General features: G+C 41.5%; 1 protein-coding gene across 1 annotated transcript in view; it reads right to left on the bottom strand.

Moving 5' to 3' along the window:
* Window positions 1-17243, bottom strand: part of LOC308313120 (uncharacterized protein) — a 41595-nt gene extending 24352 nt beyond the window's left edge. Inside the window, exons 1-6 of the mRNA XM_080760037.1 lie at window positions 17065-17243; window positions 7918-7963; window positions 4988-5147; window positions 3887-3941; window positions 2623-2704; window positions 366-481 (exon numbers count right to left, since the gene is read on the bottom strand). Of these exons, the coding sequence (XP_080616163.1) occupies window positions 366-481; window positions 2623-2704; window positions 3887-3941; window positions 4988-5147; window positions 7918-7963; window positions 17065-17094 (489 nt within the window). The 5' untranslated portion in view covers window positions 17095-17243. The remainder of the gene's footprint in view (window positions 1-365; window positions 482-2622; window positions 2705-3886; window positions 3942-4987; window positions 5148-7917; window positions 7964-17064) is intronic.

Raw genomic sequence — 17243 nt, 5'->3', positions numbered from 1 at the left:
TATTTATGTTTATAGCATTAATAATACATGTTAATATTCATTAACGAATTAAGACCTATAAGGCCGATTTTACGAATGCCTTTTAAAATCAGTACTTCTCACACTTTAAAAGAAATGTCAAGGTGCTCAAAAATAGCAGATATACAAGCTCGCAGCGCGGCACAAAGTGACACGCTGTGAGCTGGTACTGTAGATCCGCTGTTTTTTAATAGCCAACTCTAAAATCTAAAATGACACAGATAAGATAAGATGCTTTTTGTTTTAACATCCCTACTAGGGGCATGCTGCAGTATTCCATACATCTCTCAGAATGCCCCCTCATCAATACATTTACCCATAACAACCCATCCATCCATCCATCCTACCAGTGTATAATTTCCTCCCTCCGAAGTGAAGTCAAGGTTGGCCTCCTCTAGACGTAAGCCCTCCAGGTCAACTTTGAGCGATTCTCCTGCTATACACTTGGAATACACACTCCTGGCTGGGGGGAGAGAAAGAGACCGGCTGATTCATCAATGGCACTTGTTATTCAGCAGCAAAGCAACATGGCGTACACGTACATACATACATACATACGGTGGCCATTTTGGTCTTACTGTACTGAGCTGTGATGTGAGGCTAGATCTGTGGGGGTTTTATTTTACGGTTTTAATTTGAATGACTCCTCATAACTGTGAGAGAGTACAAATGGAACCAATTGGAGCCATACGGGTCCATTTGTTTCCATTCTGTACACTCTCACAGTTACAGAATACAGACCTGAACTGAACTAGATATTGTCTTGGATTTTTTGATATTGTGATATTGTGATTTGTTGATACTTTGTTGATTGGAGTCCACCAGGGGGTCTATACTTGGTTCCCTACTTTTTTCCCTCTTACACCAAATCTCTTTCCCCGAAAATAAGCGGTCTCGAAGCTCACAATGCAGCGGAGCAGCATGCGTTGAGCTTGCAGATAAGCTACCGACTCGCGGACGAGCGCCCGAGATTTTGGCCATGTGAGAGCAATCAACTACAGGTGTTTACCTACAAATACGTTCCTGATATGCTAAGCTGAACCCAGTTCTGTGTAAATGCCTGCAGCCAAATTTGTTAACTAATTTATCCTTTCCTTTTCACGCCTGTTTTCTAATGGCGCTCGGCGCAGAGATCGCCTTTTTTAATATCAGTTACCGGTAATTACGATGATCAACTGTGTCCTGTAAGCGCTCATAACACTCTGGTAGCGGTCCATTGAAAAGAAAAAAGCAGAAACGGAAAATCCGCTGGTCTTATGCCGTCTGTGGGAACGCAGATGTTAGAATGCTAATAATCTCTGATTCTTTTTTTTTAGACCAATAACAAGCTCGATTTCCGGCTCATTTCTCTAAACGAGATGAAAGTATGTTTTGGGTGGATTAAATCAAATGACATTCACGGGACATGATGTCACATACTGTACCGTAGCAGATTTTTACGTCCTGATTACTGACACGTGAGGCTCTCATAAAGCACTCCATGTGTATTGATTCATGCCCTGCTTATATGAGTCCTGGAATAGTATTATTGGATATATATATATATATATATATATATATATATTTTTTTTTTTTTTTTTTAACATATGTTTATTGATATTTCTTTACAACATAGTATTTGCAAAGCAATTATTCACATATACCCCCCCCACACACACACACACACACACACACACACACACACACACCCACATGGCAGAACAAACACTAAACAAAATCTTCAAAGAAACATCAGGGTATGTCCATAAATACAAAGCAAAAAAAAACACATTACATAAAGTTAAACAAACAAATGCACAATGTCCTCATCACAGTTCCTTACCCCCACCCCACAGCTGGACTACTCCAATTAACCACTATACATCCAAAGCCTCTTCAATGTCACCTCGCTTAATGAAGTCCAAGAACCTCTCCCATATCTTACAGCAGGTTTCTTATTACATACTTTAAGTTTCTCATGTGCAAAACTGGTCGTTAAATTCCTCAACCAAAAGCCGATCATGGGAGCATTGACATTTTTCCAACATAGCGCAATTGAGCGTCTGGCCTGTAGTATTATTGAGGATATAGTTAATCCTAGGAAGAGCTGTCTCCGGTCCTCATCCACGCTGCATAAACACTGGAGACTAGAGTCAGCCTCTATTTGTGATTTCTAACTTGTTTACTTATTTTATGTTTTATGTTTTATGTTCCGTCTAATAATATATGTACTCTATGGAATTGGAAACCTGAGTGTTTGGAATACAGGTTGAATTGAGTATAGACTAGGGTATGCGCATGCATAAAGTGAATGGCAAATCGAGTGGCAAAGTGACAGGAAAAGTGAGTTTAACATTGTTTAATGTCGTTTAATACAATTAGACATGACTTTTCTGTTTGGATGTATGGGCTGTCAAGGCCAGAGAGTAGTTTTTAGCCACTCAGTAGACATTCCTGCATAACTTCCTGGTTTGATGATGATGTCACGCGCATACCCTCTATTGAATGTAATTATCGTACCAATGTCAACCCACCTTCTAGGGTATTATAAAAAAAAAAATACCACTCAACAATCCTGCTATTTTATATGTTAGAAGATTGAGACAATAGACTGAAAACACTTACCTACAATTGCCACTTTGACATTGGAGATTTCTTTATTCCAGAAGTCTTTTCGTGTGTATGTTCCCTCGTCCTCAAATGTCACCTGACACACAGAAAGCAGCGTACGTCAATACATGTACAGTACTCCAGTACAGTGCATACAATACTGTACATGTACAGTACTCCATGCCAACCAATGCTGAACAGCAACGTTACTAGGCCTGGGCAATTAACAGAAATATATCGAAACCGACATTCAGAACCCAAATAACCGACTTAATCTTGCTCGTGTAGGTTAATCGAATAATCGAGAAGCAGGTTTTTATTTTATTATAAAATATATAATAATTGCTTATGAGCATCGCGCGCAGAGCAAGTTCAGTCAGGAAACTCAGTGCAGTTGCTGCCAGCCGTTCATTGGGCCGCCTCAGCATCACACTCTCAATCAATTCACTCAGCCAATCACACACTCACTCCATCTTCATACCGGCTATTTAAACTGGAAGGTTTGCACTTTGCACTGCTCCTCCTGCTTGCCTGTTTGCTGCTGCTACTGATTCTGCTGCGCTGCTGTATGCTAAACTTTGCTGCTCACCCTCCTCCAACCTCCAAGCTACCACCTGTCGTTTTGGATCTACATTTTAGGGGCGACTGTGGCTCAGGGGGTAGAGGTCGTCCAATGATCCATGGGTCGGCGGTTAGAATCCCGGCTCCTCCTGTCTACATGTCAAAGTGTCCTTGGGCAAGACACTGAACCCCAAATTGCTCCCGATGTGCTGGTTGGTGCCTTGCATGGCTTCTGCCGCAATCAGTGTATGAATGGGTGAATGTAATGCACAATCTATGTAATAACCATAATAAATGTATTGCTCATTTTATATTCAATAAATATATATTCCATCCATTCTTGAGTTGTCCTGACTGAATTATAATTGACTAAGCCGATTAGTCTGATTAACCACTTAAGCCCTGTAATATACAGTACATTGTTGGTGCTGAGTAAAAATAACAAAAGTAGCAGATCTATAAGCTCACAACACGTTGCATCGCAACACGTTGTGATCTTGTAGATCTGCTACCTTTACATTGATTGATTGAATTATTTTATTCAGTTTGTAGAATGGGGTACGTTTCAAAGTTCAAACGAAAGTACAGGTCAATACAAAATCTAGGTTGCTACGAGGATAAACCAGAAGTGTTAATCATGATATTGATTGAGGTCATAATATTGCCCAGGCCTGATTTCTACAAAATGCTCTGAAGGCATGGATGGATTCATGGTCACCTTGTCGAGGTACCAGCGTCTGTCGCTGCCATCTCCAGTAACTCTGCCTCTTCCTCTGAAGACACCAAGACATCAAGTACTTTAGCATACAGTACATACAGTATCTGTATGTTGTTACATACAGAACAACAACAAATATACAAAGCAAATAGAATACAAGTAGCTTCTCACAAACAATCACGTGTTTTTAAATGTGTTCCAACCATTCTTTATGAGGGTCAGTTGGGTAGCAAATAAATTAAATTAAATAAACTGTGAGGACGCCAGTATAATAACGTGTGAGCTTGTAGATCTGCTATTTTGAGCAAGTGTTATCAGCCATTATGACGGCATCAAGGCCGACTCTAGATTTAGTCGACTAAAATCTACTTTCTTTTAATTCTTATCCCACGATTTTGTAACCCATTATTCACCCCTGTGTCAAGCATCTATTGTGATCCTGGGCTCTACACACCCTAGACGACTATGGACGACTGCTTCATCAGAGGCTTTCTTCACCCTCCCAATGACAGATTGTGGGGGTTAGCAGAGATGGAGTACTCGTGGAGAGGCTGGGGGATTGGGAAGTGGCTTTACTAAAATGGGACTTAAAAGGGGAGAAAATGTTTTCTTTTGTCTTGAATTAAGGGGCATGTTTTGCGCAACAACATAGTCTTTTCATTATGTCTGCCCTATGATCTCTGAGATTGATATGTTTGTTTAACCCATTCTGTGCGGGAACCCCTTTTGGTGTTAGCATTATGTTACGCTTTAGCTATTGAAAAATATCAGATCTACATGTGCTACTGTACGTGCTTGTAGATCTGCTATTTTTGAAAAAATCGACTGACATAGAAACATAGCTTTTTCAGAAAACTGTCAGGATGTAGAAGACATTTTTAGAATCTGATATCAGGTCAACTCTTTGAGTCACTGATACTTAAGAGCGGTCTCCACTGAAGGCTACTCTTGTGTAAAATCTGATTTATTTTCTAAGAACCTGTGACTTGATGACATTCATACTTGCCCTTGGGCTTCCGTTATAAAAGCTAAATAAAATGATTTTGAAAAGAACACTAGCTGCCTCTTCAGAGTGACAGTGGAGAGCGTGGTGCGACCGACCTGTGAGTGTGCCTGTCGCTCTCCTCCCACAGGGTGTTCATTTGATAGCTCCCGGCCGGAAGGAACTCCAGCCTGGCCACGTTCTTGGGCAGGTAGATCTTCAGCTGGCGCCCGTGGGTCAGGCGCTCGTGTTCGTCGCGCTCGTGGATGCCATAGGAGTCTGGAGAAGGGCGAGAAGAAGAAGAAGACATGGAATGAAGCGAGTGGTTCCCACCTTTTCATTCTTTGTTGCTGCCGTTCCACCTAACAGCCAACCAGTTGAAGCAATCACATATTTGAGGCTTTAGTTTAAGGCCTGCCGTCGAAATTAAAAGAAAATCTACATTCTTACAGTTTTCTGAAATACCTCATGTTTCTGTATCAGTGGTGCTCAATATTTCATGTCAAGGACCCCAAAAATATGTGTAATTGGCCGCCGACCCCCATCTGAAAATACGTTATTCCAGGAACCCCTCAGAAGCAAAGATTTTAGTTAAAAACGTTCGCTCTGAGATAATATATATTAAAAGATTTGTGCCGCATTTTCACGATAAATTTTTTTTAGCAGACCTACAAGCTTGTAGCGCGGCACTCAGTGCCACACTATGAGCTTGTAGATCTGCTATTTTTTGTTTATAACATTACGCTTAAAACACCAAAAGGGGTTCCCGCCCCAAAATGGGTTAAACCTTTGCTTTTATCACATTTCTGAGACCATTCACGTCTATGGAAGATGCTTCTATTATAGTTCACTCAAGCACTCATCACACAAGTATTTCAGTTATTTATCGGATGCACGGTTCTGGCAGAAATAGTCTCTGATAAAAAGATTACCGGCAGTCACTTTCATCCACCTAGTAGAATTTATTGTTTATTATAGTCATTCAACCCCGGCAGGCAGCAGATCATACGACACGGACGTTTTAAATGTCAACCTGTTTTGAAAATATGTGGCTCTTGTGAAGAATGGGTCCTATATTTACTCACCACAGTGACCAACGAGGGAAACCTAATCTGTTCACGTTCACTTCTCCCATTGTTGAATTCTTAAACTCCTGACCTACTTCTAAAGGGGCGGTCTCCTACGTCACATAGACTCAGGACGTCAAGCGAAGTTTGCCAGTCTTGCCTTCAATTGATTTGACTTTGATTTCAGCTGTGCCCAGAAGAGCATGCTTGCACAGAAAATGTGCAAGCAGCCTCGCTTCAAATGATTCTGAAGCTAGAATGAACTACAGTAGCACTAAGAATACATGTTTTACAAATTGCAGCATTTATAACCCATTTAGGCCTGACCTAAAAATAGAAAAAAGATCTTCTAAATCCTCCAGTTTTCTGAAATAAATATTTTCACGATTTTTCAAAAATAGCAGACCTACAAGCTCATAGCGCGCCTCCGAGTTGCACGCTATGAGCTTGTAAATTATAACATAATATTTAAAACAACAAAAGGGGTTCCCGCCCAGATTTCATTTTATATTTCATTTTATATGGTTATATTCATGTACGGTAGAAAACAGAAGAAGAAATTATTATTATAACTAAAGCTAGCAAAAAAAACTAGAATAAAAAAACAGTACAGTTAGTACAGTACAGTAGTACTAGTGCATCCCGTGGATGCAGAGGTCGTTGTTTTATTAACTATAAACTATTAACTATTAACTATTAACTATTAACTATATTAACTGCGTTTTGGGATGCAAAATGCACCCTAATTTAATCTCTGCAAAGGATTTACTTTTTTGGTAGCGACAACGTTTGGATCTCACAGGATGTTCATCAGGTCAGAGTTAGAGTGGGTACTACAGTACTGTACAGAACCACATGAATAAATGGACCTTCATCGGGTCAGAGATAGAGTGGGTACTACAGAACCACATGAATAAATGGACCTTCATCGGGTCAGAGTTAGAGTGGGTACTACAGTACTGTACAGAACCACATGAATAAATGGACCTTCATCGGGTCAGAGATAGAGTGGGTACTACAGTACTGTACAGAACCACATGAATAAATGGACCTTCATCGGGTCAGAGTTAGAGTGGGTACTACAGAACCACATGAATAAATGGACCTTCATCAGGTCAGAGTTAGAGTGGGTACTACAGAACCACATGAATAAATGGACCTTCATCGGGTCAGAGATAGAGTGGGTACTACAGAACCACATGAATAAATGGACCTTCATCGGGTCAGAGATAGAGTGGGTACTACAGAACCACATGAATAAATGGACCTTCATCGGGTCAGAGATAGAGTGGGTACTACAGAACCACATGAATAAATGGACCTTCATCAGGTCAGAGTTAGAGTGGGTACTACAGAACCACATGAATAAATGGACCTTCATCGGGTCAGAGATAGAGTGGGTACTACAGAACCACATGAATAAATGGACCTTCATCGGGTCAGAGATAGAGTGGGTACTACAGAACCACATGAATAAATGGACCTTCATCGGGTCAGAGATAGAGTGGGTACTACAGAACCACATGAATAAATGGAGTGGACCTTCATCGGGTCAGAGTTAGAGTACGTACTACAGAACCACATGAATAAATAAGAACGGTCCTTCAGGCATCCAAGCCCAGGCTCTTTGCTGCAAACGTTTAATAATTTCACATTACAGAATCTTCGTTCGTAATGTGAGGGTCCTTGACACGAAATTGTTTTGAGAACCACTGGAGTAGAGTTAACTATGGCCATTGAGGGAGAACTGTGTGAAAAATGTGTGTGCGTGTGTGTGTATGTGTATGCGTGCATGTGTTCGTGTGCGTGTTAAATTTACACTCTGGATCGTATCATCGTACTGTGTGTGTGTGTGTGTGTGTGTGTGTGTGTGTGCAGTATGTGTGTGTGGAGGCTGAGGGAACAAAGACAAACTGTGAGAAAAGGGCAGTGGGCCAGTCAGATTCAGGGCGGAAAACAGATGACATGATAGCCCTACTTACCCACACTCAGGGCAATGCCAAGCAGGATCACAAGACGCCACATCATCTGGAGAGAGAGAGAGAGAGAGAGAGAGAGTTTATTTATTTATCCATTTGTTTAACCCATATTTAACCAGGCAGAGCTAGATTACAACAGATCATTTCCTATTTGCCGGCGGCCTGTAAAAAGGCGAGGCCTCGATCTTGAGGCTGAGGGGAAAGCGGGCGGAAATAAATCAACAATCAGGTGCGGGGGGTCGCGGCGGGGGTCGCGAGACATGGCCATTTCCGGGGGTCCCCAGACAAAAGACGTCGAGAACCCCTGCTGTGCTGTGCTGTGCTGTGCTGTACTGTACTGTACTGTACTGTACTGTACTGTACTGTACTGTACTGTACAAGCTCTCCTCCCTGGCCTCTGTGTCTGTGCGTTAGGCTGCACAACAGTAAGAAGAAGGCAAAAGCAAGCACTCGGTTGAGTATTTCCACGTCATAATGTCACGGTGCACGGTTCTGGAAGATACAGTCTTAAAGAAAATAATACCAGCGGTATCCTAGAAAGATTAAAGTTTATTTTGTTCCCCCCCCCCCCCCCCCCCCCCAGCAACAAACAACAGTAAGGACGTTTCGGCCAGAGAGCCTTCTTCAGCGTAAATCTAGAGAACACTGTGTAGGTGTCACTTATAAAGAGGACCTGTGTCACGCACATAGCGGTCCGGGTGCACCTCAAGTTATCTCAGTTTACCTCATACAAGACACCATCACAACAGTCACAACAGTGACACTTGATGGTGACAATATGCTATTTCCGTGCTCGGACACAGAGACACACACACACACACACACACACACACATAGCTGTCTATAGGAGTGGTTGCACCACTCAAAAAGGGCACAATGATTACATACAGAACACAGTTAAAGTGCACATATTTACTGCAGAGACAAATAGACAACAATACATGACAGCAGCATTTGTCTTCAAGATTAATGTCCATAACAGAGACTTTAACCCAGTTTAAACCCATTTTGACCTGAGATCAGATTCTAAAAATGTCTTCTACATCCTGACTGTTTTCTTAAAAAGGCTATGTTTCTCTATGTCAGTCGTTCTCAAACACTTTCATGTCACTTTTCACGATTCCTCAAAAATAGCAGACCTACAAGCTCGAGCTATGAGAATCCAAACGGGCAGAATCCAAACGGGCAGTAATCAGTAAACAGAATCCAAACAGGCAGTAAGGAGTCAAGGACCGGTCAGAGCCATTGAAAGGAGAGTTCTGCCACAATGAGGGAGCGGAAAACAGCCCGGTCAGTGCCGTGGTTCATGTAGCTCGTTCGTTGTCTTTCTAAAGCCCATGATAGACTCTAATGCATTACGGAAAACTTCCGGTCACTCTTCGCCGATAGAGCGTCGCAGTCCCGCCCCCATTTCAGAACGACGAGGGCACCAGGAAACAATTCCCCATTCATTTTCCCCATAGACGTTTCAAAAAGTATTTATTTAAAGACCTTTAAAAGCCTCGGACAAAGCCAACGCGGTAGGTGACAACACAAAGAAGAAAAACAACAAAAAAAGTGTTGCACCCTGGCCTTTTTTTTTTTGTCTTTCTAATTATCTGTTCGGCCCAAAGAAATGTGTTTGTCATGAGTTGTCATCTGCCGAATTGGCGGGAACCCCTTTTTCGTGTTTTATCTAAGCATTATGTTATACTTTAGCTATTGAATATATATTCTTCTTTCAGAAGACTTTTTTTGTATTTCGACGTCAGGCCTAAATGGGTTAATAAATACGTTTTGAAACGTCTATGGGGAAAATGAATGGGGAATTGTTTCCTGGTGCCCTCGCAGGGGGTGGGACTGGCGACGCTCCATAGAAGTCCATGTAGAAGAGACATTAATTGGACTGGCTCCGTGGAAGTGAACGTAAGTTGTCGTAACTCTATACGACTCTGGGACCGGTATGGTATGTATAGCAGCAGATGCGCGCGTGCAACAGCTGACAAGAGATGGGGGGGGGGGGGGGGTGGTGGGGGTGGGCTGGTAGTTCCGGCCGGACTGGCGTGTAATTAATCAGTGACTCATTACTGCCAGAACTACTGCGGTTTGCCAGCACATCAATGTCACCGTCCGTCAGCACACATTTCACTTAGTTTATTATTCATGAGCAAACTGCACCAGAGCCAGATGTCCATTAGAGTGAGTCTGTTGGGTGAAGTTTTGATTTATAATCTTTGCGTGATCCACAGCAGGGTAGATCCATGTAGCAGGTTGCACCGCGCGGCCCTGAAGCTACGCATTATAATACAGTGGTGGAGAAAGCACTACATTTTGTACATACAGTACAGTGCTGAGTACAGTATTGCATCCCAGGACACCCGGGGCAGGGTGACACAATCGCCCTTTCTCAATTTAGTGAGTCTAAGGATGCGGGATGCGGGTAATTGGTATCATTGGTAAAGAAAGGAAAGGTACTATGTTTACCCAGGGTAACTGGACAAAGCTCAAGAACTTGTTTACAGCCAGGCCCTGCTCATAGAACATTTCATGGTAGGGGTTCAATGCCTTGTCCAAGGGCACTTCAGCGGTGGTAATTTTAACGTGCCGGTCCGGGGATTCCGATATCAAGACCGCTCCGCAAACCGTTCGGCCACCGCTGTATGCATCATGATAGAATATCCCTTGAACCAAATCATTCTCTTTCCAATGATCTTGTCATAAAAACGTGCAACCCCACGTTGGGGGTGGGTGTATGGGGGAGTGGGGACCCCCAGTGGAGGCTCCTTGAGGAGCTAAAATGGGGTTTGGGAAAATTAGGAACCAAATAGACACTTAAAATAAGGTAATTATTAAGCCCTAACCACAGCCACACCCCTAGGAGGGTCAAAATCAATTTGATCGGATTGTGATTCGAATCACAATGTGTCACCAGACCAGTGCCACCTGTAAATAACCCATCGTACGCTCATCTGGTGAAAAGGAAAACACCGTAAGCACAGGTTTGTTTTTTAAGGAATGCCCCGATCAGATAGTTTTTTCTCATGATCGGCCCGATACCAATACCAATCTTGTGTGTAAGAGGCAAATTTGAATATTTCCAAAATCATTATATATCAAAACCCACGTCAAAACTGTGTGTGGGGAGGAAGGGGAGAATGTTTAGGCCGGTCACAAAGATGCAAAATTATATTATACTATATATCTGATTTCAACCTTTATACCACTTAATTGGTGTAAAAGATCGGTTTCTCCAGATAGGGTTATTGACGATCACGATTATCGGAGCATCTCTAGTTCATTTAAATTTGTTTTGCTCCCTCAATTCTGTGAGCAAAGCCTCAGTTGTTTGACTAAATGTATTAGTCTGAATGACCACTTAACACTACATTATACACATCATATGTGATACAACCACAAGCTTGTAGAGCTGCTGTTTTCACAATTCATTAAAAAAGAATAATCATTAAATCATTCATTATTTGTAATTGAGGCAAACAAAGCTTGAGATAACATTGCTAGGGATGTGCCGAGGAGACATTTTGGCCGATATCGATATCCGATATAATTAATTGCCGTTATGGCCGATAACCGATATTACCGATGTCGATATATCATATCACTCTGTATTGAAAAAATATAATCATTTCCGTCCATTCTGAAAAATACATGTACTGTAACAGCGTATCTGCACTGCAGGCTTAAATACCTTTATATTTATATTGTGAGCTTGTAGATCTGTTCAAGCTGTTACTTTGGGCTTGTTTATCTGTAAAGACAGACCGATTAATTGGACCGATTAATTAATCAAACTGAGGCCGATTAATCTAAAAACAACTGAAATGGGCCGATAGCGCCGATGTGTTTGTGGATTAATCTCCCATCACTAATATGAAGTCAGCCCAGCCCAGCCACCACCCATTACTCTGATAGAAGTCATGCCGTCATCATGTGTAATTAATCTCCCACACACACACACACACACACACACACACACACACACACACAACGCACACTCTGCTCACACAGGGGTGGACCCAGGCAACCAACCACAGCCAATGGTCACACAGCCAATGGTCACGTGACCATCATGTGACCACCATCACCTAATATAGTCTAGTCTCCATGGCATGTACTTTCAGTGGTGGGAAAAGTAATCAAATGTTTTACATAAGAAAAAGTGTCAATACTGCAATGTAGAATTACTCAATTACAAGTAAAAAAATTAAAATAAATAAAAGTCCAGAATTCAAAATGTATCTAGGTAAAAGTACAAAAGTATTGGCATCAAAATGTACTTGACCTGAGATCAGATTCTAAAAATGTCTTCTACATCCTGTTTTCGGAATAAGCTATGTTTCTATGTCAGTCGATTAAAAAAAGATATAGCAGACCTACAAGCTCGGTGGCGCGCTATGAGCTTATAGATCTGCTGTTTTTCAATAGCTAAAGCATAACGCTAACACCAAAAGTACCAAAAGTAGAAAGTACTCATTGTGCAGAATGTCTCATTTCAAGTTTTCAAATGTATGTAAAAAAAGAAAAAAAAACAGCAGATCTACAAGCTCTACACTCTCAAGAGTTAAAGATGTATATAAGGGTCCATTAGGTCACCAACTCTCCATCATTTAGCTGGGGAGCGGGGACCACCTGGAACCCCCTCAAGGACCACTGCTTGAGAGAGAACCCCTGACCTGCATTGCACCGCATGGGAATCTGCCACTGCCCACCTCGCTCCTTGTGTGTGTTTGGGTGTGTGTCCGCCAGTCTGTCAGCATGTTTGTCTGTTCAATGCCCACCTCGCCTCTTGTGTGTGTTTGGGTGAAGTGTCCGCCAGTCTGTCAGCATGTTTGTCTGTTCAATGCCCACCTCGCCTCTTGTGTGTGTTTGGGTGAAGTGTCCGCCAGTCTGTCAGCATGTTTGTCTGTTCAATGCCCACCTCGCCTCTTGTGTGTGTTTGGGTGTGTGTCCGGCAGTCTGTCAGCATGTTTGTCCTTCCTTCACCTATTGTAGTGTGTGCCCAAGGCATGCCAGAGGAGACTCCGAGGAATGCCTCTGTTGGCTAGCAGAGGGAATTCCTAGACCGACCGACTGTAAAACCTCTCTCTCTTTCCTGGAAACAAACAACACTTAATAAGACGAACCTCTCCAGGCATGTTAACCTTATTACACTCTATACGAGATATGCCATTTTGGGCGGGAACCCCTTTTGGTGTTAGCATTATGTCATGCTTTAGCTATTGAAAAATTGAAGAAAAATCGAAGAACGACTGACATAAAAACATAGCTTTTTCAGAAAACTGTCAGGATGTAGAAGACATTTTTAGAATCTGATCTCAGGTCAGAATGGGTTAAACAGTCTCACAGTATGCATGCACCACACCCGCCCTCCCCCCAACACACACACACACACACACACACACACACACACACGTTTATATACATTTTCATTCAAACATTTTTTGAATTTATGGCCGTGTTAACACTAAAGCCGAGAATATATCTACACTGGCATGCTGCAACCAAGTAGTATAAATCAGCCATATAAATCCAACCCTAACCCCTATAAACCTCAGAATTCCTACAGTCTTCATCATAACCCCTCACCCCAACCTGAATATTTCATCATTTTAAGCCTAAGGTCAGACCGATACTTTGCCTCGAGGCTGAAAAGACGCAGGGTGTGCGCACGTCGCACGCCCTCCTGTTTTCTGTGAACCTGTCAGTGACAGGTTCACAAAACTGGCGGTCACTGGCTGTCACTCACTTTTATGTCTCTTGTCTCTTTCATTCATGTCTCCGCTCCGATCACACAAAAGTTGTTTTTAGAGCAATCTCTTTGCATGTGTACCGGTTCAGTTCAACAATGTTTTCTTAGCTACAATTCTTTTTAAGTAACACATTCCTACCGCTCCGGTTATGAAGCAACAGCCATAAGTTAACCAACGTTTACACCAAGTACAATGCCATAGAATGTCCATTCTTCTCCATTTGGGACAGAAGGGCCTCCTCTCAACTAATCCCATTAGACAGAGAGGAACAAGAACACAATGAAATAAGTAATTATGTGACAGGGATACCAGGTTGTAATTTTAGGCATGAACTCTGTCCGACACTCTTTCATTTGTAAATCTATGTATATAAAACATACAGTATATCCCCTGTCAAATGTTTGTTTTTTTTGGGGGGGGGGGCTTTTTATGCCTTCATTGATAGTGAAGTGAAGTAAGAAGTTAAAGAAGAAATAGGGAGAGAGAGAAATGGGGAGTTACACACGGACAGCTAGGCAATCTGCACAGGCCCAAACCTTTTAATTACACCAACACTGTTCATGTGAAGCAGTTTGTTTGTTTATTTGATCTGTTTATCGTCTAAAACATTCAGAAACAAGCTGCGAGCCCGGGCGGCTGGCATAGCCATCTGGGCGCCCGGGCGGCTGGCATAGCCATCTGGGCGCCTAGGCTGGTAATCCCGATCCCCACGACCTTTGCTTGCTCCATCTCTCTCCCCATTTCCTGTCAGTCTACTGTTCATCTATCAATAAAAGGCAGAAAAAGCCTTCAAAAATAGCAGCATTCCTCACTGTATGTCTGTCCTGTCCGCCACGCAGGTTCCGCGACTTGACTGTAAGGCGTTTGACTCTTGCAGGCATAGTAGTAGTACGTTCACACACATACACTCAAAGACAGGCAAACACACCCAAGGACCAGCTCCCGTTATGTTGATTTTGTAAGATAGCAGTCGAACGACTAGCTTCTTTGTCTAAACATTTACGCATGGAGCCAAAGATAAAGAGAGAAAGGTGAAGAGATAAGAGATAACCTTGTGAACTATTTAAGCACTAGTAACAGTCATTAATAAGCTTTGGGAAATTCTGTCACACTGCCTGTTTGTTCTTTGGTGGTTCTGTGTGACTCATTTTTAAATCGTCAGAATATGAATTTGTTATGACATAATTATCAGCATGAGGTTTACACGAGTTTGCTATAATTGGTACTTGCGTGAAAGCCAAGCCAGCATTAAATGATTAACACAGGAACACAGACAGACCTTAGGCTTAGTGTGTTGAGATAAACACAACATGCATTTCCTCTTTCAACTTTCCAGAAATTAACCACCAGAGAGACGATTAAGACATAGTCTTGTGTAACCAGACAAGTTAACTATTCCCACCATCTCCGAATGCTATATATCATGGAACTGGAACTTCAGCTCCCGAAATCAGAGTAAGGAAGCTGCCATTTTCTTTAGAGCTTATTTTGTTATTTCCTTTTCTGCTAAGCAACAAGGCAGCTATATATGTTTAGATGATTTCTATTTATATTAGGATAAATGTGCGCGACTGTATAGACGAAACGGAAGTGGCGAGGAAGCTCCACTTCCGCTGTATAGTTTACTATTACTAATGACAGCTCTTCCGTTGCTCCAGAGTCCAGACTGTATGATGAAAGCATTCGGAAATTGCGAGAGGCAACAGTCTGGTAACGCGAGACTACTATAACCCTGGTGTCCCAATTTTGGGCATGTCACTGGAGCTTGAAGATCGGCTATTTCTGAAGTTATTGAGAATATAATGTTGTGCTATTGTGTCATGTTGCAATGCATTGCTTTCACTAAACTTTGAACACACTTCAACAATGTGCCTCCATATCTCTGTAATGCAATAATCCTTCTTAATGTTTAGGAATACTAAATAAATGGAAATATGACGGAATAAAGCGGATTTCATGGCATTTCCCCACTTCAGTTTTGTATAGTGTCCGACTAATAACTATCTGTTTGGCTGATATATGGAACATTATTTAACTTGCTGGATGGTTTGGCGGTTGGATGATTGGTACTTGGTAGTAGTGGTGCTGATTTCCTATGTCCCTATTTGGGGGCATGTCATTATTATAGGCAATTAAGTTGGCATGGGAAAATGAGTTGGGGACTCAAATTTCAGATGAGCTCTGGGAAGACAGTCTTGAAGAAGTTGCTCTATCAACTCCAGACATTGCCTTATTCAGTTTCGAGTCATACATTATAGACTCCATTATTACAAATCAAAAGTACATAAGATATTCCTTCACAGTTCACACTGTGACAAATGCAATAGATGCAAATCTTCTTCACAGCTTTGCCCTCGGATACAGAGATATTGTATTAAGATATTCGAGACATTCTTTGATATTTTTTATATTCATATTGACCCCGATCCTGTACTAATTATTCTGGGTTTGTCTAAACTCCATTTCTATGTTGACGAGAAAACAGAAACAACTCCTCTCATATAATGGTCCAAATGAAATGAAAAGGTTTGAGAACCACGAAACTTAAACAATGGGTGTGTTTTTAGCTTTTTGCTAGTAAAAATAATACAATGGCACCACTAGACACTGAGAGAGAAGTACTATACCGTAGCAGACAAACAAAATCCTTAAAGGTGCAAGGCTCGAAAATACAAGTTGAGATGAAGAAAATGCCAGCACTCATTATATGTCCTTTTGCGTGACTTTATTTACCTCTGAGACTGAAAACGTACGCTGAGGAAGGCCAGACAGGCCGAAACGCGTACGTTTTCAGTCTCAGAGGTGAATAAAAGTCATGCAAAAGGACATATAATGAGTATCTCAACCACTAGACATTGGACTAGTTGGACTGACTATGTCTATAGGACAGGCGTTTGTTTGCTCATCTTGTTAGAAGAAAGCCCTTTTTTAAATGTCCAAGGAGCAGTGCTGAAGGATATGCACTTACAATGTGGTGAGGTCAATACAGTTTGATATACAACCACAACCACTATGTCTATATAGATTACACAGGAATAACAGGAAAGCACTATCATAAAACAGAACCAATAACCATATATTATTTATGTAATATATGAATATACATCAATACGTGGATTAATGAGCTGATAGTTATTATTTCACATGAATGTTTGTCATTGTAGCCTATAGTCCTAATAGTAATAATAATAATAATAATAATAATAATAATAATAATAATAATAAGCCTAAAGAAACCAAACATATTAAGACTAAAATCATTATTTAAAAAAATATATATATTAACAATTGTCTATATCAGTAATATTGTATATAGGAAAATATGTCAATATTTCACAAATTCAACAGCCTGGGTGGCTCACAGCTTCGCTTTACTGACATGGCATTTTTTACTGCAGCCTACCTGTTGAAAACAATGGGTGAAACACACCATCCTCTGCACCGTGTTGCCTGTGATTAAAAAACAAACACGCCTGTGTGTATGTGTGTGTTTCCAGTTTCCACCCCCGGCACTACTATAAGCAGCACAACTCAGCACATTAGGAAACGCCGAGTTATTATCATGGCTCCTTCTTGCCTCTC

This window comes from Protomyctophum bolini (assembly GCF_963924005.1).
Source record: "Protomyctophum bolini genome assembly, chromosome: 3".
Lineage (NCBI taxonomy): Eukaryota > Metazoa > Chordata > Actinopteri > Myctophiformes > Myctophidae > Protomyctophum > Protomyctophum bolini.
The sequence above is the reverse complement of the archived record's forward strand: the minus strand, read 5'-3'. Positions and strand labels throughout refer to the sequence as shown.